This window comes from Eublepharis macularius, chromosome 9, assembly GCF_028583425.1.
Source record: "Eublepharis macularius isolate TG4126 chromosome 9, MPM_Emac_v1.0, whole genome shotgun sequence".
NCBI classification, from domain to species: Eukaryota; Metazoa; Chordata; class Lepidosauria; order Squamata; family Eublepharidae; genus Eublepharis; species Eublepharis macularius.
In genome coordinates this window covers 37,151,517-37,175,745 of record NC_072798.1, presented here as the reverse complement: position 1 = coordinate 37,175,745, position 24,229 = coordinate 37,151,517, and the positions used below count along the sequence as shown (strand labels likewise).

General features: G+C 45.3%; 1 protein-coding gene across 2 annotated transcripts in view; it reads left to right on the top strand.

The window, feature by feature from the left end:
* Positions 1-24,113, top strand: part of PLA2G6 (phospholipase A2 group VI) — a 31,688-nt gene extending 7,575 nt beyond the window's left edge. The window contains exons 3-17 of one of the 2 annotated variants that reach the window (XM_054988675.1): positions 610-825; positions 1,460-1,643; positions 3,100-3,287; positions 8,343-8,439; positions 9,664-9,846; positions 10,640-10,748; positions 11,199-11,303; positions 11,887-11,977; positions 12,174-12,337; positions 14,037-14,187; positions 14,344-14,480; positions 16,035-16,189; positions 17,006-17,173; positions 20,754-20,827; positions 22,723-24,113. In XM_054988675.1, the coding sequence (XP_054844650.1) occupies positions 610-825; positions 1,460-1,643; positions 3,100-3,287; positions 8,343-8,439; positions 9,664-9,846; positions 10,640-10,748; positions 11,199-11,303; positions 11,887-11,977; positions 12,174-12,337; positions 14,037-14,187; positions 14,344-14,480; positions 16,035-16,189; positions 17,006-17,173; positions 20,754-20,827; positions 22,723-22,867 (2,167 nt within the window). In that variant the 3' untranslated portion in view covers positions 22,868-24,113. Of the gene's footprint in view, positions 1-609; positions 826-1,459; positions 1,644-3,099; positions 3,288-8,342; positions 8,440-9,663; positions 9,847-10,639; positions 10,749-11,132; positions 11,304-11,886; positions 11,978-12,173; positions 12,338-14,036; positions 14,188-14,343; positions 14,481-16,034; positions 16,190-17,005; positions 17,174-20,753; positions 20,828-22,722 lie in introns of both variants that reach the window. The other variant, XM_054988674.1, reaches the window with a different exon arrangement.
* Positions 24,114-24,229: the final 116 nt, after the last annotated feature.

Sequence of the window (24,229 nt, the reverse complement as noted above, 5' to 3'; positions counted from 1 at the left end):
GCTTATTTGCCGTAAGTCTGTGTGAATGCACTTTAAAGATTACTCCGAAGGTTGAACCAGTGGAGAATGCTACTGTTTGTCTGCTGTTGAAATACTGGGAGGCTGGATCGTATCCAGCCTATTTTGCAGTAACTGTACTGATTGCTAGTCAGCTTGTTGTGGGTTCAGCTGAAAGTGCATAAATCTCTCAAGGCTTGAGAACTGATGTACTTGAATTCATCCCCCCCCCATATGAGTCCTAGTTCTGCTTGTGTCCTGCCCTGTTCTTTATGTCTACACTGCATGAAGAGAGCTCATCTGCAGTGAGGAACAAGGCCTTTCCCGCAGTTGCCCCAAGGTTATAGAATAATCTCCTTAATGAGGTTAGAAGATTTTTATTAGCCTTCCAGAGAGGGTGTCAAACTTGCCTGTCCAGCAGACTTTTAGTCTTGAAGGTGGTCTTGCTGCTGAGTTTTATGGTTTTAGTTGTTTTGTTATAAGAGTTTATATTTTATTGGAGGTCTTATTTTTGGTTCTGTGGTTTTATTGTGTGCATTTTTAACGTAAGCTTTCTTAAATGTTGTACAGGCAGAACAAGACTGTTTCAAAATTGTACAATTTCTTCCATAGGCTTTTCCAGATAGATAATGAAACAGATGCAATCCAGCATTTTGACCTGTATGTAAAACTGTTACGCCCATTCTATGAGAGCTATCGAGACCCTTTGCCACTGGAGACCTTGCAGCAACTGACGGATTGTTTTCGCAACCACCCCACCTGGTCACTGGCTCATATAGCAGTAGAAGTTGGACTCTTGGAGAGCTTCCGGCACAATCGTATCCTGAGGTATGTATGGTTCCTGGAGATTCACCTAGTGAGAACGGAAGGTGATGGCTAGGCAATTCAGATGAAAAGGATAAAAAAGCATTGGTGTCAAGATCTGTGTTCCAGCTGTCTAGAGTATTGGGTTTGGATATGGAAATAACTGTTCTGTTTTGTGCACAGAGGGCATAATAAGAATGCTGGAAGGACAGAGTGGTGGCAGAAGTCAGGGGCTATAACAGCGTAAATACAGCGAGCTTTTTATTTTTTTATAGAAGCATCGGTATAAATATAAACAGAGGGGAAAAACTTAACCCAACATTCCCAACAATCCAGTAACAAAAGGATTATCATAAATCATATATTTTGTCTTTTTCTTTATATATGACTGGGGAGTTTTAAAATACTGCGAGAGGTGATCAAGAGAGATTCTAGAGCAGTCTTGCTGTAGTAGATAATGAGATGAAATTCTTCTAGCATAAATCCATTGAGACGTTATTTTCAGTTTAGAAGCTTGGTAATGAATCACAGCAGCGATCCTGACTATGTGCGCGTGCGCATGCATGCACTCCTGCGAGCACTTGCATGTATGAGATTCTAGTTAGTTTGGCACGCAGGCCTGACCTTATGCATGGCATTCATTTATTTTGCGTTGCAGCTGCATGAACAGCAATGACTCTGAGGATGGCTGCAGTCCCCTGCACATAGCCTGTCAGAAAGGAGACCTTGGCTGTCTGCGGGAGCTGGTGGAGGAATGCCATGCCCGAGTGGACCTCACGGACAAAAATGGAGATACTGTCTTCCACTATGCTGTTCGAGGGAATAACCCCAAGATCATAGAGGTGAGGAATTAGAAAGAAGGGTAATTTTCTCTCTTTCACCCCCACCCTCCAAGCACATAGGCAAAGGGAACATACTATGGTATATAAGCAGAGGAAATGATTACAGGACTTTTAAAATATGGGCACCAAAAAGAGGCTGTTCTGCACATGGGACTGTCCTTGTGTGTCATCTCAAAGGCATTACAGGCCAAATCTGAGATTCCAAACCTCATATTGGCCTTATAATGCTGCTCGTGGGGTGGGGTGGGGGGATTGAGCAGTGAGGAGTGCAGAACTCTTCCTTTTGCCTGCTTTTTCTTTCCTGCAGATGACTTCCAGGCAAGTTTAATTCTGATTTTGCCTCCCTATCTGAGGCCCTGGGAGGAAATGAGGGGAATGGAACGGGGAGGGACGACAGGAAGAAATTGATTCCCTGCCCATTTTTCTGTTTTTCCTTTGAATTTCTATGGAAGGGGCAGTCTATGCTGAGTTATCTTTATTTCCAAGTAAGACATGTGATTATTATTTAAACCATGAAAGATATCCAAGTAGGGACCAGATCAAGTACTGTGAAGTTCTTTGTTCCAAGACAAGGATGTTTTATTAAGCTTCTAGAAGGAGGTGATGAGGGGGAAACCATGGCAACTCACCCATACCAGCTTAAATGGAAGAAACGACTCAAACATCACAATGTCAAAAGATACATGGAAATGGGTTTGGTATAATGTTGCCTTGACATTTAATGTGCGTAATTCTGAAGTGGAACTTGTTTCTATGTTAGTGTTCCTAACACCATATAAAATACCCCTCAAAATCTGTAAATCTAAACAATGCAAAATGTTGAAGATGCAAAAAGGAGCCAGCAAACTCTATATATGCATGCATGCAAGAGGATCCATCCACTGTTGGAAAACAGTGAGAAGTATTAGGATGTAAATTTTCAAGGAAGCCAGTGGTTCTAATTTTTTTTTAAGTAGGATAGAAACGTGTGATCTGGAGTGAGTTACAAACCTCTTATGTATCACAGAATTTGCTTAGACACCAAGTGGAACAATAACAAAGCATCCACAAGTGGTGATTCTCTTAAGAAAATCTGGCAGGGTGCTGAAATGATAAAGTGAGCCAGTTATGTTGGATTATGAAATGGAGAGCAAAAATAAATATTTTGAAAATGGGATAACATTCCCTTTATTTCCCTACTGTAAACATCGTGTATTTGGAACCATGTATATGTAAAATTAAAAGGAAAATGATCTTGGCACACAACAGTCTTTCCTGAACTTGTGCTTCCCCTGTTGCATTACAAGAAGCTTTCAGAGAGTAGTGACACAGAAGAGCATTCCCTTGTATAAATGTAACGTGGACAGTGTAACATGCTTTTACATTTGTCCCTACAGTGGGAAGAACAAAGGCTAGTATCCTTGGTGAGCTGTGTCATGGTTCTTTCAGAGCCATTAATGTTGTCCACTTGTTCCAGCTCCTGGGCAGAAGGTCAACTGCTGCTTTGGACCATTTGAACAACCAAGGCCAAACCCCTTTGCACTTAGCCTGCCAGCTGGGCAAGGATGAAGCTGTTATTTCGCTTTTGAAGGCTGAAGCTAAGGGCAGTATCTTGGGAACGCTGGGCTTCCCCATCCACACGGCCATGAAGTACTCCCAGAAGAGGTAAGGTTGCTTACTTTGCTAGAAACAAATTTCTTCTGGACATGCGTTATACCTTCTGAGAGTCAATGGCGGAAAGAGTCCACCGACTCATCCTTCTACCAGTTAGTTCATCAAAGCAGGCCAACAACATAGTTGAAGAGAAAAACAATAAGAACATAATAACATTCGATTTATATACCACCCTTCAGGACAACTTAATGCCCACTCAGAGCAGTTTACAAAGTATGTTATTATTGATGTATTGTCGAAGGCTTTCACGGCCGGAGAACGATGGTTGTTGTGGGTTTTCCGGGCTGTATTGCCGTGGTCTTGGCATTGTAGTTCCTGACGTTTCGCCAGCAGCTGTGGCTGGCATCTTCAGAGGTGTAGCACCAAAAGACAGAGATCTCTCAGTGTCACAGTGTGGAAAAGATGTAGGTCATTTGTATCTACTCAGGAGGGGTGGGGTTGAGCTGAGTCATCCTGTAAGAGTATCCCAGGGTGTGGAATGCTAATGGCGGGAGGCTTCACTGTATCCTGAGGAGGTTCTTTTGCATATGGATTGGTACTTGATGTGTTAATCTTCTCTGCAGGGCTATTGTCGGGGATAGAATGTTTTGTTAGCCTGGTGTTTTTCAGAACTGGAAACCATGCTCTGTTCATTCTTAAGGTTTCTTCTTTCCTGTTGAAGTTTTGCTTATGCTTGTGAATTTCAATGGCTTCCCTGTGCAGTCTGACAAAGTAGTTGGAAGTGTTGTCCAGTATTTTGGTGTCCTGGAATAAGATACTGTGCCCTGTTTGAGTTAGGCTATGTTCAGCCACTGCTGATTTTTCAGGTTGTCCAAGTCTGCAGTGTCTTTCATGTTCTTTTATTCTTGTCTGGATGCTACGCTTTGTGGTCCCGATGTAAACTTGTCCACAGCTGCAGGGTATACGGTATACTCCTGCAGAGGTGAGGGGGTCTCTACTGTCTTGCAGTCACCCCCACCAGAATTCCTGTGGAAGACATCATTGCAAATGTAGAAGCTGCCATTCGTCATCTACCTGAAGAGGAAGCTGAGGAAATAAGAGGAGAGACAGCCAGGATTCTACGAAAGGCAAAGCTTCCCACCAGCAATATAACACGCAAGGAGAGAAATGCCATCAAGACCCTCAATGCAGATCCAGACATCATCATTCTACCAGCTGATAAAGGCAATGCTACAGTGATCATGAAAACAGAGGAATACAAAAAGAAGATTAAGGAACTCCTGGACCCCTCCACCTACAAAAAACTAAAACGAGATCCCACTTGCAAAATCACCAGGCTAACAAATGTGCTGATCAAGAATTCCTCACTACATCCCGACACGCACAGAAAACTATGCAAGACTGAAGCACAGCCACCTAGACTATATGGACTCCCCAAAATACATAAGGATTCAGTCCCACTCCGACCCATTGTGAGTGCCATTGGTTCACCGACATATGAATTAGCTAGACATCTGGCAGATCTCCTGCAGGACCACATCGGGAAAACCTCGTCTTACATCAAAGATTCAGCAGATTTCATCAACAAAATCAGTTTTCTGAAACTCAATCCACAAGACATACTTGTCAGTTTTGATGTTGTATCCCTGTTTACCAAGGTTCCAGTAAAAGACACTATTGCACTTATTAATCAGATTTTCCCAGAGGATGTAACAGCCTTATTCCATCATTGTCTGACAACCAGTTACTTCCAATGGGATAACGAATTCTATGAACAGATGGATGGGGTGGCCATGGGGAGCCCACTCAGCCCAGTTATAGCAAACTTCTACATGGAACATTTTGAAAAAACAGCTCTAGAATCAGCACCCCACAAACCTAGTGTATGGTTCCGGTTTGTGGATGATACATTCATCATTTGGAGCCATGGGGAGGAAGAATTGATGGGGTTTTTGAATCATCTCAACAACATCCACCTGAACATACAATTCACAATGGAGAAAGAAATCAAGGGAAAACTCCCATTCCTGGATACCTTGGTCATCCGCAAAGCAAACTTTCAGTTAGGTCACAAGGTCTACAGGGAACCAACTCACACTGATCGGTACTTACACAAAAACTCCAATCACCACCCCCGACAGAAAAGAGGCATAATGAAAACATTAGTGGATCATGCAAGACGGATATGTGAGCCGCACTTTCTCAATGAGGAAATTAATCATCTAAACCACGCACTTCAGGCAAATGGCTACTCCAGAAATGAAATCCGAAGAGCAATCAAACCCAGGATGAATCAAACAACCAAGGAAAAACAGTCTCCTACAGGAAAAGTGTTTTTGCCATATATCAAAGGAATTACTGATCAGATGGGAAAGCTTATGAAAAAGCATAACCTTCAAGCAGTATTCAGACCCACCCGAAAAATACAACAGATGCTACGATCAGCAAAAGACAGTAGAGACCCCCTCACCTCTGCAGGAGTATACCGTATACCCTGCAGCTGTGGACAAGTTTACATCGGGACCACAAAGCGTAGCATCCAGACAAGAATAAAAGAACATGAAAGACACTGCAGACTTGGACAACCTAAAAAATCAGCAGTGGCTGAACATAGCCTAACTCAAACAGGGCACAGTATCTTATTCCAGGACACCAAAATACTGGACAACACTTCCAACTACTTTGTCAGACTGCACAGGGAAGCCATTGAAATTCACAAGCATAAGCAAAACTTCAACAGGAAAGAAGAAACCTTAAGAATGAACAGAGCATGGTTTCCAGTTCTGAAAAACACCAGGCTAACAAAACATTCTATCCCCGACAATAGCCCTGCAGAGAAGATTAACACATCAAGTACCAATCCATATGCAAAAGAACCTCCTCAGGATACAGTGAAGCCTCCCGCCATTAGCATTCCACACCCTGGGATACTCTTACAGGATGACTCAGCTCAACCCCACCCCTCCTGAGTAGATACAAATGACCTACATCTTTTCCACACTGTGACACTGAGAGATCTCTGTCTTTTGGTGCTACACCTCTGAAGATGCCAGCCACAGCTGCTGGCGAAACGTCAGGAACTACAATGCCAAGACCACGGCAATACAGCCCGGAAAACCCACAACAACCATATGTTATTATTATCCCCACAACAAACACCCTGTGAGGTGGGTGGGGCTGAGAGAGCTCTCGAGAACTGTGATTAGCCCAAGGTAACCCAGCTGGCTTCAAGCGGAGGAGTGGGGAATCAAACCCAGCTCTCCAGATTAGAGTCCTGCGCTCTTAACCACTACACCAAACTGGCTTTCTAGTCACCAAGAAACAGTAGGCACCAAACACCAGTCACCAAGGAACAGTAGGCAAAAATCCCACTGGCTCAGATACTTATTAAATTAATAATACTTTTTGCATTGGCTTCATCAGGGGATTATTAATTTAAATATGTACAGATTACGAATTTAGTGACTCTCTTTTATTGCAGCATTGGCTTTTTCTCAACAGCATCAATGACCTGGGGTGGCATGCCAGGCTAACCAAGTGGACCCCTCTACCTCAAACCTGAAAATAATTGTAACTTGGTAAATCATTTCCTGTCTGAAGCCAGTGGGGTTCACCTGTCCCTAATTACAGCACATGCTTTACATGCTAAAAAAGTATATTGTTGTGTTTGTTTCAAATGACTGTCATTCACACTAAGTGCCTGCTTGACCTCGTGTACAGGATATACATTTTTATAAAAAATTAATTAAATAATCGCCTCTGCAAAAGCTTAAAAGTGAAGTACGCTTTATACTCTGAAACGATGATGAATGCATCTCAGATGGTACCCAAAAGAACGGCTCCTTTACTAAGAATTTTAACACATGTTAAGGTGTTGTGTGGGAAGTCCAGGGCTGTGTAAACTCTGTGCCAAAAGAAATGACAGATTCTGCAATTTGTATTTATTATGCAAATACATACCAGTGTGTATAATTTTGTTTCTGCTAGTGATGGGGGAGGGGGGCAGCCAGAACGGTATGCACTGGAGGCTTCTTGGTCATGTTCTGTCCTCACCCCCTAGCATCTGGGATCGCACCAGCTGTTGCCCATGCACTTTTAAGCTTATCTTTGGAATCTTGTTTTTTAAATTGAAATTTGAAATACTCCAGATACTTAATTCTGCACTTGTGGTGGGACTTGCAAACCCATATAACCACACAGGGCAGATAAAGGTCCAAGGCTGAGTTTGGAAGGTAAGAAGAGGGGGCCGGGTATAGCAGTGCACAGGAAGATGAGCAGCTAAGAGGTGGCAGGCGCAGGAATCGACAGTGCAATGAGACGTGTGTGTGTGTGTGTGCACTCCTCCTTTTCAACATCCCAGTTAACGTCGGGACTGTTTTAAGGAGATTAGCTGCTGAGAAATTGAAAGAGGGAGTGCGTGTGTTGGTCTAGGCAGTTTGGGCAAGTGCCCTCCCCCCACTTTTCCCATGACCCAGTCTTGGGTCTCAGATATAGAGGGAGAGGGCTAAAGTTGCACTTTTTCTCCTCAGGTTGAGCATCTGCTTAGCTTCCAGTGTCCTGCCCAGCTCATCAAACTGGCATGCCTTGTGAGACATCTGGGTCTCTCTTTTTGGTTTGCAGCATCAGCATCACCATGGCAACTCTGCTGCTGTGAACCAGGCCAATGTGTCACTCAGCTAATGCTTCCTGCCCCAGGTGTTGCTTGTGACATTGTTTTTGGGCCGCTGGTGCTGAGCCCTGCTTGCCGGCCTTCTTTTTCTGGTTCCACATTCATGAGTGGGGAGCGGAGGGGGGCACCATGTAACCAGTAAATAAAACAAATCTAAAAGTTAATCTTACAGAGCTGTTTGACTGTATCAGGGGAAGATCAGCCTGCCAATTCAAACCTCTTTTCGTAGGAGTCATCGACTGATCTGTTCACCTGCTGCTTACAATGGCTGCCCACCTACTGTTTCAGCTGCCATGTTTCCTTCCTTGTCAGTTCCTAGGGACTGCTGAATGGGTACTTGAAATGATCACCCATCTGTTTACAGAAAGTGCAAAGGTTCAAAGGGATGTGTTGGTCACATCCCTTAATTGCTTCCCTCCATGTTCTTTTCCTTCCAGGTGTGCCAAAGCCCTCCTTGATGTGGACATCAACCAGATTCAGTATCAGGACCAACGGTATGGAGGAACACCCCTTCACTGGGCCAAGAATGCTGAGGTACCTACTGATAGTGCCGGCTTTGCAGATGGAAGGCTTACTTAGCTATCCTGGCTCCTTGGAAGTCCTGCTCTCCCTAGTAATGCTCTGGATAGGAACCCCTGCCATCTCTGTTGCTTTCGTTGATGTGGTACTGCCATTTCTTGTGCCTTCTAAACTGTTCCCTCGGGATATATTTTTAACTGCATCTATGAGGCAGTAATGGGAGAAGCAGCACCAGCTGAATTTCTTCCTTGTGTGCAACTGTTAAAAAAAGTACAGGAAATACCTCTTCTAAAGCACAATTGGCAATCCTGCACATGGAGATCAGAAGTAGACTGTCTTGTGTGATTTTTTTTAAAAACTAAAATCTCCACGGTCTACAAATGCATGCTTGAATTTGCAGGTGAAGAATGCACATGCAAGATCTTTTAAGAGTCAGGGAAAAATTCTCTTGTGTTCAGTAATCTAGAGTAGGCACTTTTGCTTAAGAACATAAGTGCTCCGCTGGATCAGATGAAGGACCACCTAACCCAGCTTTCTTTGCAAGAAACCAAGCAGATAGCAGGAGGTAGGCAGCCCACCAGAAATAGCCAGGGATCTAGCCAGGGACATCGAAACATTCTTATTGCATTCAACGCAAGGCTCAAGTAACTGCATACAGTAAACATTTGCTAGACCATTGGGGTTGATTTTTTGATTCTTGTGGTGCTTCAGAGGTGGCTTATGACCTTTCTTTTACTCCTAGAAGCAATGACTCCAAGCTTTTTTGGGGGGTGCCTCCTTCCCTGTTGACCTCCCCATGCTTACTGGGATTATCGACTGGAGCCACAGTCCTGAGAGCTTATGACTTCTCAGGCGAGGCTGGTAATTAATAAGATGCCGGGCTGTTTGGTGGTGGTGCCTGTTTTGCAAAACTCCCTCTCAAAAGAGACTCGTTAGGGGAGTTCCCTTCAGTTTCTTAAAAGAACATTAAATACCTTTTGGTCTAGCAGAGCTTTTGGAGGACTTAACAATATTGGTGAGCCTTTGTCATCTCGATGCTGCTACTGCTGCCACAATCTTGACTTTTCTGCGGCTATTCTTGCTGTGTTGCTTCATTGTTGGAGATGGGTTTCCAGCTCCATATTTACCTTATGTCAGTGAGCTGCTTTAGCCAGAAGCAGCACTTGGGGGTGCAAACATGGTCTTGTCCATGAGCTGATTTCCCCTTGTTTCCTTCCCCCTCTCTCCTTGTGGACCTAGATGACCCAGCTACTGATAGAGTACGGCTGCGAAGTGAATGCTCTCAGCATGACGGGGGAGTCGGCCTTGCACATTGCTGTGCAGCGGGGGCGCTTTGACTGTACGATGGTGCTGCTGACGCATGGAGCTGTGACCAACACAAAAGGGAAGGATGGCAACACTCCACTGCACCTGGCAATGAAGGTTGGCTTCTCCCCAGCTGCTGCTTTCCTGGGACTGAGGGGACACGGGGTCGGCCAGTAGTGTTCCTTCCTAAACTGCAAAGAGATTGTGGAGGGACAACCTTTACGTTCAATCCTGAGACCCATCAGCAGAAAGTGCTGATGGTCAAAGGCCCTCCTAGTTTTCCTATCTGCTGCTAGCAGCCATTTCCCACCCTGGGAAAGTTTATTCTCGTGACTGTGAGGGCAGCGTGGAGTAATAGCCACAAGAGTGGGTGGACTGCAGTGGGGAAGGGAGGGAGATTTCTCTTTCCTGCCTCTTGCAAAAGCAAAGCCATGCTGACAGAAAAGGCAGAAGGGAGAGATTTTGCTCCCTTCTCCCCATCACTGTGTTTTCCCATCCCATGTGCCTGTTACTCCATGTGGATCCTTTGACCCCAGAAATAAACCTTCGTGGTGTTGGAAATGGATGCTGGGGGGAGGGAAGAGAAATGGGATCCTTCTGGGGACCTTGCAAGTCCCTTTAGCTGGCTCCAGCCTCTTATACGTGTAAGGATCACATTCCTTACTTTAATGTGCGTTTCCCCAATTACATTTTTCCAGAACTCTGTTTTAGATTCCTCCTCCCCCTCCAGCCAGCTAAGTTTGTTCTCCCATCCGATGAGGCTTACGGGACCCTAGTTCTTTGGGTGGGGGTGAGCTGCCAGATGGCCAGGAAGAAAAGAGGGTGAGGTGTGCTATAGATGGGGGTGGGGGGTGGGGAAGAGGAGCGCTGGCTCCACCCTTTCCTTGACCAGCTCTTTTCCTCTTATTAGCAAGACCACCTGGATATGATCAAGGCCCTGATAGTGTTTGGAGCTGACGTGGAGATCCCTAATGATTTTGGGGAGACCCCAGGTTTGGTGGCAGCCAGGACAAGCAAAGGTGAGAGGGCAGCTGTGGGGTGGGGAAGGGCAAGTGAGGGCATAGGGCAAAACCCATGCTAAATGGCCTTTACCCTTTGGTGATTATATGCAGAGAGAATGCATTTGTGGGCAGGCCTTGCCCATGCGAGGGTGCAAATTTGCTCTGTCCAGTAAAGGGTGCTGAAAATTAAAAGTCTGAGAAAGACAAAGCAACCATCACAAAGCAGGGATATAGGATCAGCCACTCTGGCAAGAACTCAGCAGGTTGCTAAACTAGAGGGCCCTTTTCAGACAAGCATCTCCAGCCCGTGGGTACTTGGCAAGCTGCTGCCAAGTGTCTGGGACTGTCTCCTTTATTTAATGGTTTTCTCTCTAATGCTTGTGACATCCTCACCATGCAAAGGTGCCAACCGGAAGGTGCTCTTAGACCTGCTGAAAACTATAGGGACTGAACGCTGCCACCCTCCAGGTACATCTGCCCTCCATTTGGCAGCCACATCATCTTCATCAGTACCATCTACTTCTACCCTCCCGGAAAGACCACCACCCCCAGGGACAAGTAACTCAAACCTAGGTAACCTCCTTAGCCAGCCCTGTGTCTCTCTGTCTCTCTCTCACTGTCTTAGGACTGCTTCATCTGTTAGAAATCCCAATGTGGAGGGCGTTTAACAGACAGGAATTAACATAAACCCTGGGTGTACATCATTGTGTGATGATTGCACCCAGGTTTTTCTCTGCGTGTACGTTTCCTGGGAAGGAATGATCATGTGGAACAGGGTTGGGATTCTCTCTAAATGGCATGGCTACCTGCCTTCCAGTGCTGTCAGTAACTTTCCCTCCTCCGTCTCTTTCATCTTCTTCTTTCAGTTTGGTGGGCAGCAGGGAGAGCTGCCAGATTCAGTAAAGGCCAGGGCCCCTGCCTCTCTCCTAGTTTGGTATGTGGGAGATCTTTGGCAGGTGTGGGTTTTCCTAACACAGAGTGGCACTGGCAGCAGAATCCACGTGGCAATGAAAGGTGCAAGAGCCTGAGCCTTGACTGAGTCTAGCTCACTGCAGTAGTAAAAAGCATAATTCCTAGACTTCCAGTTCTTTTTGTCTTTCTCTTCTTACTCTGCTAAATAGATGTTTTGGGTTTTGTCATCCGTGTATCTTTCTAGGATTCAGGGACATCATCCATATTTCTGCATCACTTAATACCTTGCTGAAAGCACCAGACACGGCCGACTCTGTCACTGAGAAGAAGAGAACGTAAGTGAGGAGAGTACTTCCTGTGGCCTGCTCTCTTCTTATTGGCCCAGACTCTGTCAGTCAGTCTGGAAGAGATGGTCTGCAAAGCTTCACTGGGCTTTGATGCTTGCTTTCTTCACCAGGCATCTGAAGTTGGGAGCAGAGGTCTGAGTGACTGATGTTTGGCGCTAAACGCTTTCCCCCTTCTGTTCTGCAGCCAGGACCGTCTCTTGAGCCTGGACGGTGGGGGCGTCCGGGGCCTGGTGCTTATCCAGTTCCTCATTGCAATAGAGAGTGTTGCCGGGCGACCCATCCGGGAACTCTTTGACTGGATAGCTGGGACTAGCACAGGGGGGATTCTGGCACTGTCTATTGTACAAGGTAAGCAGTGCCGGAGCTGTATGTGCTCACTGGTGAGAGGGAAAGTGCTTCATGTGTCTTTCCAGCTGCAGGATGAATATTTGTTGCTTGATGGGTTTCCACAACACACAAAGTACACAAAACTGTCTTAAGTTGCATCGGGCCATTGGCCGGTCACAGTCAGTGCTATCTACTCTGACTGGCAGCAGCCCACCAGGGACTCAAGCAGAGGTCCTCCACATCACTGCTCCCTGATCCTTCTAATTGGAAATGCCAGGAGTTGAACCTGGGACCTTCTGCATGGCAAGGGGATGTTCTGCCACCGAGCTACAGTCCCTTGCCAATCAAGGGTTTGTGCAAATGAAGACTTTGCTCTGCAGAATGACTTCAGAGGAAGTTCCTTGTGTTGTTATTGCTGCCAAATTGCCACACACCAAGGCTGTGTGTGTTCAGATGCAACATTCAGCCTCGTGTACAATATTTAGATTTTGGCAGAGTTGGGGATTTTGATGCTCCATCCTCCCTTGTTAACCCCCTCCACAAGGTCTGCTTTGGCTTCTGAGCCTTTGACAGGCGGAGCTTCTGTGTTCTTAGATGTTATCCTGCAAATGTAGGTCAGAAATTTTTCTTTAATGTAAAAAGAATGCTTACAATCCTAGTACAGAATTTGATTCTCAGCAGTGTTTTGTGCAGGATACAGTCCTTCGCATATATAATGTTTTTTCCACTTTCCCCTTCAGTTCTGCCTGTGTATCTTGTGAATGATCCTGTCCATGCATTGGTCACAGTCAGCCATTCTTGACTTCCATGCTCCTATACCGAGTCAGGTCATTGATCCGTCTAGCCCAGGACCCTCTGCTTTGACAGGCAAGAGCTCTCCAAGGGAGGCAAAGGGCCTTTCCCCAGCCCTTCTGTCCAAGAGCCTGTCACACATACAAAGCTGGAGGAGGGAGATAGTATACATTAGAGCAGAAAGAGTCTGTCAGCGGCCATGCTTCTTGCACAGGAGGGGCATGAAGTGTTGGCAAAGAAAACTTCACTAGGTTCCACCCCACTTTGCAGTTGGCAAAGGCATCGTGCTCTTACCTTCATGCTCCTGGTCCTCTGACACCCCTCTAACAATGTTCATTCTTCGTCTTCTGTCGCCTGCATAACTGTTTCACGCATTGCTGCAAAATGTGGATTATGGTGTTTCTGATGCAAGTCAGCTTTTGGGGCATTTGCTCCATATTTTCAGACACTCAAATACTGTTTAAACATTATGGGGGGAAAACCCTTACTGTCTTTTCAGTAAAATAGAATATACATTCTGAATGTATTAAAAATCTCTTCTTAAAACCTGCCTTTTCCGTTCAGGTTTCTAAATGCGATTGTATTTTACTTGCAGTAGTAATGTATTTTCTGCATTTTTATCCTGACCTTCTGCCAAGGAGTTCATCAAGCTCCCCTCCTCTATTTTATCCTACAACCACCTCCCTTTGAGGTAGGTTATGCTGAGAGGAAGTGACTAGCCCATGGTCACCCAGCACCATTCATGGCTGAGTTGAGATTCAAACCTGCATCTCCATGGTCCAGCACTCTAACTGCTACAGCCCACTTGCTACAGTTTCTGCCTCTGTTTGCCAAGTGTCAGGTGTGCTGTTGAAGCTTTTAAACATCTGCCTTTTTGCCTGTCACATCAACCTTCCTTGTGAACCAGTAATGCCCTTCTGTGTTGCAGGGAAGCCGATGAACTATATGCGCTGCTTGTATTTCCGCATGAAAGACGAGGTGTTTCGAGGGTCCCGACCCTACGAGTCAGAGCCACTTGAGGAATTCCTGAAGAAGGAGTTTGGAGAATACACCAAAATGACAGATTTCAAGAAACCCAGGTGATCCCCTGCAAGAGATGTGCTGGCTGAGTGTTTATCAGAGGGGCTTTCTGGCCTCATTGCCCCTACCATTTAGTATCCTTTGCAGATGTTTAGTTCTGCTGGGGGCAGTGTCTAGGCAGGGAGCAAAGCTTTCTCTGTCTTGGTCTCTTACAGGCTCATGTTGACAGCCACTCTATGTGACCGACAGCCTGCCGAGCTCCACCTCTTTCGGAATTATAATCCGCCAGAGGCTAAAGGCAAATCTCGTTATAGGACAACAGCCTTGTTCCCAGAACTGACCAAACCAGAAGGTAAATGCTCATGCTTCCAGGACCAGAGCAACTTATAGTGGAAAAGGAGGGTCATACAGAAGGGGAAAGAAATACTTGCCTCTCCTTCATCTGGTGCCCAAGCTGTACAATGTTGTAACAAACCATATAACATATGACAATCTCCATATTAGAAGAAACATGTAGCACCTCCTGTGTGAAGCTGAGACACATTCCTTTCCCTGGGCTGTATACTTGCCGCAAAATAAATGCTCATCACGACTGCATAATGAGGCAATGTACAATTGTTCCCTACACAAAGATGACTCCTTTGTAGGAAAAAATGGTCATAAGGGAGCAGTTCAAGTCTGCTAGACTTTTACCACTGCTAGATACTACAGCCAAAATGCCTGAGAGGCCACTGAATTGGTGGTCTATCCTATTTTTCTGTCTTGGAGCAATGAAGTTTCGGTGCAACTTCATAATGTGGTTGTGTTTTTGGATTGTCCAGGCTAAAAGCTATTGGTAGATCAGTCCTTTTAATTGATTTTTGGAACTCAGTTTAGGCTCTTGGCAGCCAGAATGTTACAACCAACATGGACCTTTGTGGAGAAGTATCAGTGATTGTGACGCTGGATGACACAATGAGTTCTCCCCCACTTGCTGTGTTGTGAGTGTAAATGACACTTCTTGATTCCCCTTCCCCCTCTAAGTTTTGGCGAGCTTTTGCCAACTGTGTTTCTCCTGTGCCTTCCTGGGGTGGAATTAGATATTTGATGGACCAGGTGGTTCTTCTGGTTGTACTAGTTTCCATGTCCACTAATCATCAGCTGGGTATGGGAAACTTCACTCCTGACACATGAGGTACTATCACTCAACCTTTGCACCGCACAACCCCAAGTGTGGGGATGATAATGCTGACCTACTCTATAAGTGTCTAGGAACAGAGACTTACCTGTCCATGACTAATGGATGCAAATCGAATCGAATCGAATACCTTTATTGGCATAACAGGACATACATATGCACAGTCAGCAAGGAGACAACAACAAGACTAATGGATGCTTCAGGCAGGGAAATTTTGGCATCCACCAAAAGGAAGGAAGCCTTTGAGTCCCTGCTAAGGAGGGAGGTGAAGTGATGCTGTGACAATAGCAGGGTAGAGTCCAACTTCTTGCCAGAGTAGGAGGCCTCCTGAGAAGCCAGAGGTCCTAAGAGAGCCTGTGTGCCTTGGCAGGATCTTTTTAAAAAGGCCAGCAAAACAACCAATGAAGAGGCATCTGACTGCCTGCTCTAGGCAGTGCAAGAAGGATCAGCAAAAGGAGGACTTGGGTGGTGACAGGCCTCCTCCTCTCTTGATCTAAGACTATAGGAGCCAAAGAAAGTCAGGTGGCAGCCAGAACCAGAGGGCAGGGCAAGCAGTAGACGCCCCCTCCACACACACCTCTTTTGACTCCTTGTACAGAAAACAGAGAGAATATATGGGAGGCACTGAAGCAGTATATAAATGCGAAGCGATTATTATTACTCTGCCCTGCCTGTGTGTACATTGCACAGGAGGGGGAAACTGCACTTTTCCTCTTCTCTCCCTCACAGATCAGCTGGTGTGGCAGGCTGCCCGCTCCAGCGGAGCTGCTCCGACATATTTTCGACCGATTGGACGTTTTCTAGATGGAGGGCTGCTGGCTAACAACCCCACTTTGGATGCCATGACGGAGATCAATGACTACAACAAGTCTTTAATCCAGAAGGTGTGGATTCATCCCATAGAGGTCTTGTTAAACTGTTTTTTCTACTTGCAGTTCATCCAACATTACTTTATAGTTGTGTGGTTTAGAGCCCAATTTTAAGCTTGTTTCCTCAGAAGCAAATCCCACCAAATTCAGTGGGATTTACTTCCTAATTTTACAAAATAGTCCTGTGGCACCTCACAAACTTAACAAAATGTTAGTGCAGCATAAAAAAATAAGGTCTGGCCTGTGAAAACCTATGGCATGAGGCACTTGCTAGTCTTTAAGGTGCTGCAGGAATCTTTGCTTATTTGCATTACAGCAGGCTAAAATCCAGTTCATACCCTGGCCTAATTCAGAATAAAACAATGCCTGTGCTCCATGTTGTCCAATGCAGTCAGAACTTTATTTATTTATGCCCCGCTTTGCAATCCAGTGGCTACCCAAAGCAGCTTACAACACTGCTTTCCCTCCTGCATTTTATCCTTACAACCACCTCCCTGTGAGGCAGCTTAGTTTGAGAGACTGTGACTGGCCCAGGGTTGCCCAATGAGCATCCATGGCAGATTGGAGATTTGAACCCAAGTCTTCCAGATCTAGTCTGACACTCTGGCTGCTATATCACACTTGCAGATTTCTGGTTCTAACTTCTTGGTTATGGTACAGGATTTGAAGATAATATGTGAAACTTCATTGTAGGGCTTGACTACTTTGTCAAACCTGTTCATGAAATAATATGCTCCAGGGACAGTGGAACAGATACAACAAATGAAGCTCTACTAAGCATGAAGAATGGGTTCACCATTGCTAAACAAGTATCTTTCTCCATCCTTCCAGGGAAAGGCGCACGAGGTGAAAAAATTGAATGTGGTAGTCTCTCTTGGGACAGGAAGGGCTCCACAGGTACCTGTGAGCTCAGTGGATGTTTTCCGCCCCTCCAACCCTTGGGAACTGGCAAGGACTGTCTATGGGGCCAAGGAATTGGGCAAGTTGGTGGTGGACTGTGTGAGTATTGGATGGCAAAGGGATGGACCAGTGAAGTAGAGACCCTATATGTTGATCCAGATGTGCACTGAGGCTTTCTGTCTTTTAGGGATAAAATGAACTTTGGAGTTTGAACTATAATATCTTTCTAATTCCCCAGCAAATAAATATGGAGTCATCTTTTAGGTAGAGCCAAAATTCTTAAAGTGAGAGGTGGTCTCTGTAAGGAGTTAGAAATAAAGTCTGGGGAAGATATTAGATCCTCTTCCATCCTAACATTTGGGGCATGGTTGGTACATACCCCAAGAGGAGGCTCTGTGTTTTGAAACCTAGGGAAGAGAATGAGCGCCGCCAGGCAGTCTGTGTCTGTCTGTCTGTCACACCACAGAGATAGATTTGCCAGCACTACCTCAGCAAATGTCAAGGCATTTAGAGGGTGGAGTTTGAGGAGGATGTGATATTGCTTCCTGATGATGCTATAGAAATTTCCTCTAATCTCTGTGGTGACAGCCAGATAAATGTGGGGAAATCCCTCAATCGACACTGTGAAGACTTTTTTTCTGGTTGTTTTTTCTCATACTACTCTATTTCTTGAGGGTAGGGGATTGGGCTCCAGGGCAGGAGTTCACTCACTGTGGGTGGGGAAATGGCAAGCCTGCACAGAGACCTTGAACAACGTGTTCAATAATATAAGCAGTGAAAGAGCCTCCTTATATGGAGAAGCCCATCTTAAACACTGAATGGGCCTCATACTTCTTCTTTCAAGAATAACAGTCACCATCTGTTTCAGTGAATGTTAATCCTTTTGCTGGTGACTTCAAACTTTGGAGAGTCCGGGCTTGCCTATTAACCTTTGTCAAAGGAAGTCAATGATATTTGAGTTGTCAGAATGCTGGGCCTGAATGCTGGGTTCCTTTGTACAATTAAATGGCCTTCCTTGGCAACTGAAGCTTTCTAATGAAAATAACCAGAAATTAGTATGTAACATTGGAATGGCTGCAAGGTGTAGTGTAAACCCTGCTGAAACGTTAGAAGAGTTGAGGCAGCCACCCCCCAATGAAATGCCTGGGAGCATGCTGAGGAATGGACTAGGGCCACAGTCTACAAAGTAATGCTGACCAAGATGGTAATGGTGCATATTAACAAGTTACTCAGAACAAAAGATCCATTATTTTACTATGGTTATGATTTTATGTTTCTGTCTATGATTCTTTTCTGCCCCAGACTTTTCTTGGCACTCTCTTTGTAAGTTGAAGATTCTGAGCAGATAAGTGGGGGGACCTGCAAGGACTCATGGGGGGCACTTCATTTTTCTCTCCCCAGCTATTGTTTTCCTTTCCTGAAAGCCCCCATAACCTTTCCCCTTTTCCTGCTTCCTAGTCTCTTTCCCACCCATCCACCAGCCTGCCTTTATCTGCCCCCTTTAGCTTTCCCTCTTTCTGTCCAACTAGCAGTCCCTCCTTGGAAAAGTTCTGTCTTGCAGTGCTATCTGCTGGTCTGGGTCAGGCCCAATTGTGTGGTGCCGACCACTGGGCCAGGTCCACTTGGGCAGCAGGGAAGCCTCAGGGACTTACTTGGGGGGGGGGCTCGGTTTCCCCTGTATCCCCCTCCCCCTCACTATTTCATCTTTCCATCCTCCTTACAGCCCCCAGATCTTCACCTTTCCCTGCTTCCCAGTGTTCTTCCAGAGGCAGGGGTTCTTCAGAGGATTTGGGAGGTCAAGGAAACTCACCGAGGCAAGATACTCTGGCAAATTAAACAGGGCTTTAATTGAGAAAAACAGGCATACAGCAAACCCTTGACACAGGGGAAACCAGAACAGCAATCCCTTATATACAACAGCCAACACACCCCTGACCAGCTCCAGTGCAGGCAGGCTGGGCTGCTAGGCCTCTTCCTGCTGCTATTATATACTGGGCCTCTGCTTACCAGATACAGCTTTCAGGACCCAGCAACACCTGGCAATTTATTAAGCTTGTCCACCTGGGGCTACTGTCTGCATCTGGCACTTCAACTTTTTCTTAGAAGGTTGCAGAAGGAGAGAATCCTGCAACTGCTTGCAGATGTGGGTATCTAGTGCTGGTATGCTTAAAGCCAGAATCGGGTCACCTGACGACACCATTCCCTAATCCTCCTTGGAGGTTCTTTCGCGATAGCACTACACCTACCCACCAACCAACCAACTTCCCTGTTATGTCCCCCCCCCGCCCATCTTCAGCTATATTTATTATTTACTTCATTTATACCCTGCCTTTCTTCACAGTGAGAACACAAAGCAGCATACACCACTCTCTCCTCCATTTTATCCTCACAACAATCCTGTGAGATGTAAGGCTGTGAGATGTAAGGCTGGGCCAAGGTCACCCAATGGGTTTCCATAGAGGTGATTTGATCCTGGGTCTCCCAGATCCTTGCCTGAAATTCTAACCACTACACCACACTGGCTTTTGTGGCATGGCTGCTGTTGAACGGCTTTTGTGGCATGGCTACTGTTGAACGGAAAGATATTTGCCCTTAGTCACAACTAGGTTAATTGTGGCTGTCAAGGGATCTAATGGCACATTCATAAAAGTTTTATATGACTCTCTGGGAATTCCATCCCTCCCTGGGGGTTGTGATTCCTTTGCTTATTAACGGTTTTCCTTGCTTCTTCCCTAGTAACTAAAGCTTCCAACTCCTTCGCATATTGGAAATATCATATCTGCTTGGAAATTCAAATGTTTCATCAAAGTCTTGCTTATCTGATGAAATAAGTGAATTATTTCAATCTGCTGTAAATGTTCTTTAGATATTTCACATGGTTGGATGCAAAGCCTCTCTCCCTTTTTAATGAGGGGATCCATTTTTTAATCTAATTTATTTGCATATATTTCATCAGCCTTTCCCCCCCACTCCCTGTGCTTAGAAAAATGCAAAATGTTTTCACCTGCCTTTGTAGCTTCTGCATTTTACCAAATGGTACACACACACTTTCAGTCCTGTCTTCCTGCCTTAATAACCTTAAATACTCAAAATTTACTCTTTCTTGATGGAAAGTTCTCAGGGTGCTCAATTCTTTGTGTCACATATGCAGTGCAATCCTAAACAGAATTACACCCATCTAAGTCCATTAAAGTCAGTTGGATCATGGCAATGCAAGGACCCTGTCTGTACAATTAAGCCCATCTGCAGCTGCTTGGAAATTTGGAGTCAGCATCACTGGTTGAACTGCAGAGGTGCACGTTAAATGACTTTTTTAGGTTGCACCAATTCTCCTCTCTTGTCCACTGCAAACAGTAAAGTTGGCTCAAGTTGAATTATCAGTCTCTAAATGGCATTGATGTATTCTCTGATCTAATTAGTGAATTGCTACCACTAAATAGCTATTAAAGATGACTCATTAACTCAGCGTAATGGAGGCTGTGAAAACTCAATAAGAATTCCAGCAAAAGAAAATATCAGGTTGTTTTGTATTCTGTGACGAAGTACAAAGGAGAAATGTCCCCTTTCCAAGACACCTTGCTGCAACAGTTTTCAATTTATTTAATGCCTTGCTGAAAACATGATTTGTAGGATGTATGCAAACAGGTCATTTAATTATGATAGCAATGTTTCTTTGCAGTGCACTGATCCAGATGGCCCAGTGGTGGATCGTTCAAAAGCCTGGTGTGAGATGATAGAGGCCCGTTATTTCAGGTATATGATTTGTATAGGTTGATGCCTTGCCAAATTGGCAGGAGTAGGGACTGACCTTTGAATCTCTGCCTTCAGCGCATGTGTGTCTGTAGCCTTTGCTAAAGTGGGATTGTTAATCTTTGGCTCTAGCATTTTTGTAGCTGTCCACCAGCCTCTCAACAATCCATAACAGCAGCATGTCTGGCTGTCTTGTTAGAAAATATTAATTTCTAGAGCGCTGTTCTGCTTCAGAGTGCTGTATGAGCTTTTTATACAAAACAGTTCTGTGAGGTCCATTAGGTTGAGAGAATACGACTGGCTCAGGATCAGCTGCTGGCTGCGGTGGCAGAGCGAAGGTGCAGTTTTGAAATCTGGAAGCAAGGTGGTGGACACACAGGAATACATGAAGCTGTCTTATAGTGAATCAGACCCCTGGTCCATCACAGTCAGTATTGTCTACTCAGACTGGTAGTAGCTCTTCAGGGTCTCCTAATCCTTTTAATTGGAGATGCTGGGAACTGAGGCCAGGACCTTTTTCATGCCTGCTGAGCTACATCCCCTCCCTCATCCCAGTAGTAATTTCTGATAACTGAGTAGGCTGCCTGTAGGATAGGAGAAGATTGGCCAGGGTATGGTCAGTCTTGAGAGAAGATAGTCTGGGTTGGGTAGCAACTGATTCATTCCTGAGAAGAACCATAGCAATCAAGGATAAAGAAAAAAGTGAAACCCCTTTGTGTTGTATCTCCTGATAAACTGCTAAAGCAGCCCGGGCACGTTGCATCACAAACCATAGTATCCATGTCTAGCTAGCTGTATCCTCAGTGCCCAAGAACAGCAGATAGGATGCTTCAGGCAGCAGTGGCCGTTACTTCTGGCAAAATGCTATGGTGGGACAAGGAATGAGGTACCAGGGTTTGCCTACTACAGTTCCCCTACCTTTGGGGCAGTGCGGTAAAGTGGTTAGAGTATTGAGCTAGGATCTGGGAGACTGTTTCAAATCCTGAATCTGCTATGGAACTTTGCTGGTTGACCTCAAGCAAGTGACTCTTTCAGCTGGTTGTTGTAAGCATAAAATGACGGCGGTAAAAAACAATACTTTGTTTTATTTATTTATTTCATTTATACCCCACCTTTCTTCCTAATGGGGACCCAAAGTGGCTCACATTGTTCTCCTCTTCTCCATTTTATCCCCACAAACAACCCTGTGAGGTAGGCCAGCTGAAGAATGTGTGGCTCAGTGAGCTTCCATGGCAGAGTGTGAATTTGAACCTGAGTCTCTCAGATCCTAGTCTGATGCTCTAACCACTGCACACACCACATTGCAAGCTACTTTGAGTCCCCATTGAGGAGAAAAGCAGGGTATAAATAAATAGAAACATTTTGTGACTCAGTAGGGATGTGGACCTGAGCCACCCACATCCCACTTTGATATGCTGTTTGTTGCACCTAGGCTTGCCAGGTCCCCTGGAGGCAAACATGGGGGTGGGGGTTGGGGAGGGCAAGTAGCACTGGAGGGAGACTCACTTTGTGCATGTGCTCCAGCGCGCTCCAAGTATTTGGGGTCAATCTGACCCCCAGTGCAACCTGTTGCTTCTGCATCATGCTGGGAGTGACATCATTTATGGTACAACATGGGGTGCTCTGGGGAGTACTTCGCCCCCCCCCCACTGCATTCCCCCCACCCCACCTGCCAGCCAGGTGAGAGATGGCAAGGGGCAGAGGATCTTCTACCCGTACTGGGGACTGGGGAGCCTAGTTGTGCTCCCCTGTGTGTACTGGGTTTTCTGTTTTCCTGCCTCCCTCCCTTCTATCTCAGAGCCTCCTTTTCTGCTGCTGCCTTCTCATTCCTAATTTCTAAATATTGGTAAAATTGCCATTCTGATTTTCATTTGGTAACGCCTTCATGGTGTCCACAGGTTCAACCCCCAGTTAGACTCCGATGTAATGCTGGATGAGATCAGTGATACTGTCCTGGTGAACCTGCTGTGGGAAACTCAGCTCTACATTTACCAACATTGGGATGAAATCAAGCAGTTAGTAGACCAGTTCCTAATTCCCTGATGTTGTACAAGACTCGATGGTTCCAGTGCTGCCTCTCAGCAGAGATGACTTAGAAAACCACCAGAAGTAACGAAGTCTGCCGGCCCTTCCTTCTCACCTCCAGAAAACGAAGTTGATGAATTTAGCGATCACACTTACTGAAATGTTTTGTAGCTCTTGTAATCCACACAGTAGTAGCTGCTCTCTTCCTGTATGCCAGACTCCAGTATAACTGCAGCCTTGCATATGACTGTAAGGGGTTTCTTGTATTTCAGTTTCCTTGTGTGATAACAGGACATGTGACTGATCAGCGACAGATCACCTGCTCCTGCTGGGCTCACAAAGGGTATTGTCTGACACTCAAGGTTTTATCTGTTGCACCTTGCTGTCAAAAGTTGTATGTGACAGGTTAAGAAAGTTTTAATTGTAGATTTCTCCATGTGTGTCCATTGGATCCTGAAGTTCTGCTGTGAAGGAAGTAGAGCTATTACAGGATTTATGAGAAGGGAGAGCTACTCCTCTACAATATACTTTCAGCTAGAACATTACAGTCCTCATACTTGGTCTCAGCAAGGTTGGGTTCCTTCACTGGTGGTCAGATGCCGCCCCCGCCCCCACCGTCCTTCCTTGTTCTTTCCTGCTCAGCTCCTCTCAGCTCCTGAAAGGAACCACTTACATGATTTGAAAAGTTCTGAGGAAAATAGGATAGAGATTGTTATATTAATTTCCTTGTAGGTAGAACATGTTGTGATGGTATTTGGTCACTGGCAGAGGTGAGAAAATATTTTCCTACTCCCTCTGCACAGGGTGAACGATAAGGGTGAATTGTGTAGATTTGGCTACAGCACAAAAATTCAACCACAATAATGAGAGGGACCTTCTGCTGATGGACCATTTTCTGTCTGTTAAATGGTCAAACATGCTTTTCGGTGTCCATTTCACCCTAATGTTCCCGTACATCAGTTCCTTTTGGGGTTCATCTTTCCTATACCACCCTCTCCCCAACTGCCTTTTTTCCTCTCTCAAAGATAAGAACTTAAGTGCTGCCGTTATTGTTTGTGCATTTTCACTAATTTATTAGAATTTACTGAAACTTGAAAAAAATATCCTAATGAATCTGAAATCCAGCAGGTGGCTTTTTTCCTGTGTGATTTTTTTGTAAACATCATTTGGTTTACTGCAATTGAAAATAACTGTCAAAGAGTGGTGGCCTAGAATATCTCCACAAAACTGACACAGTATTAAATAAATGGAAGTTTACATGAAACCAACTGTGCTCGAGCTTAATAACTCTCCAGGTATGAGACACACATCTCACGGGTGAGGTGCAAACACTTGTCAGGGGGCAACATAAGCATCTCTCTGGAAGGACATGAGAAGTCC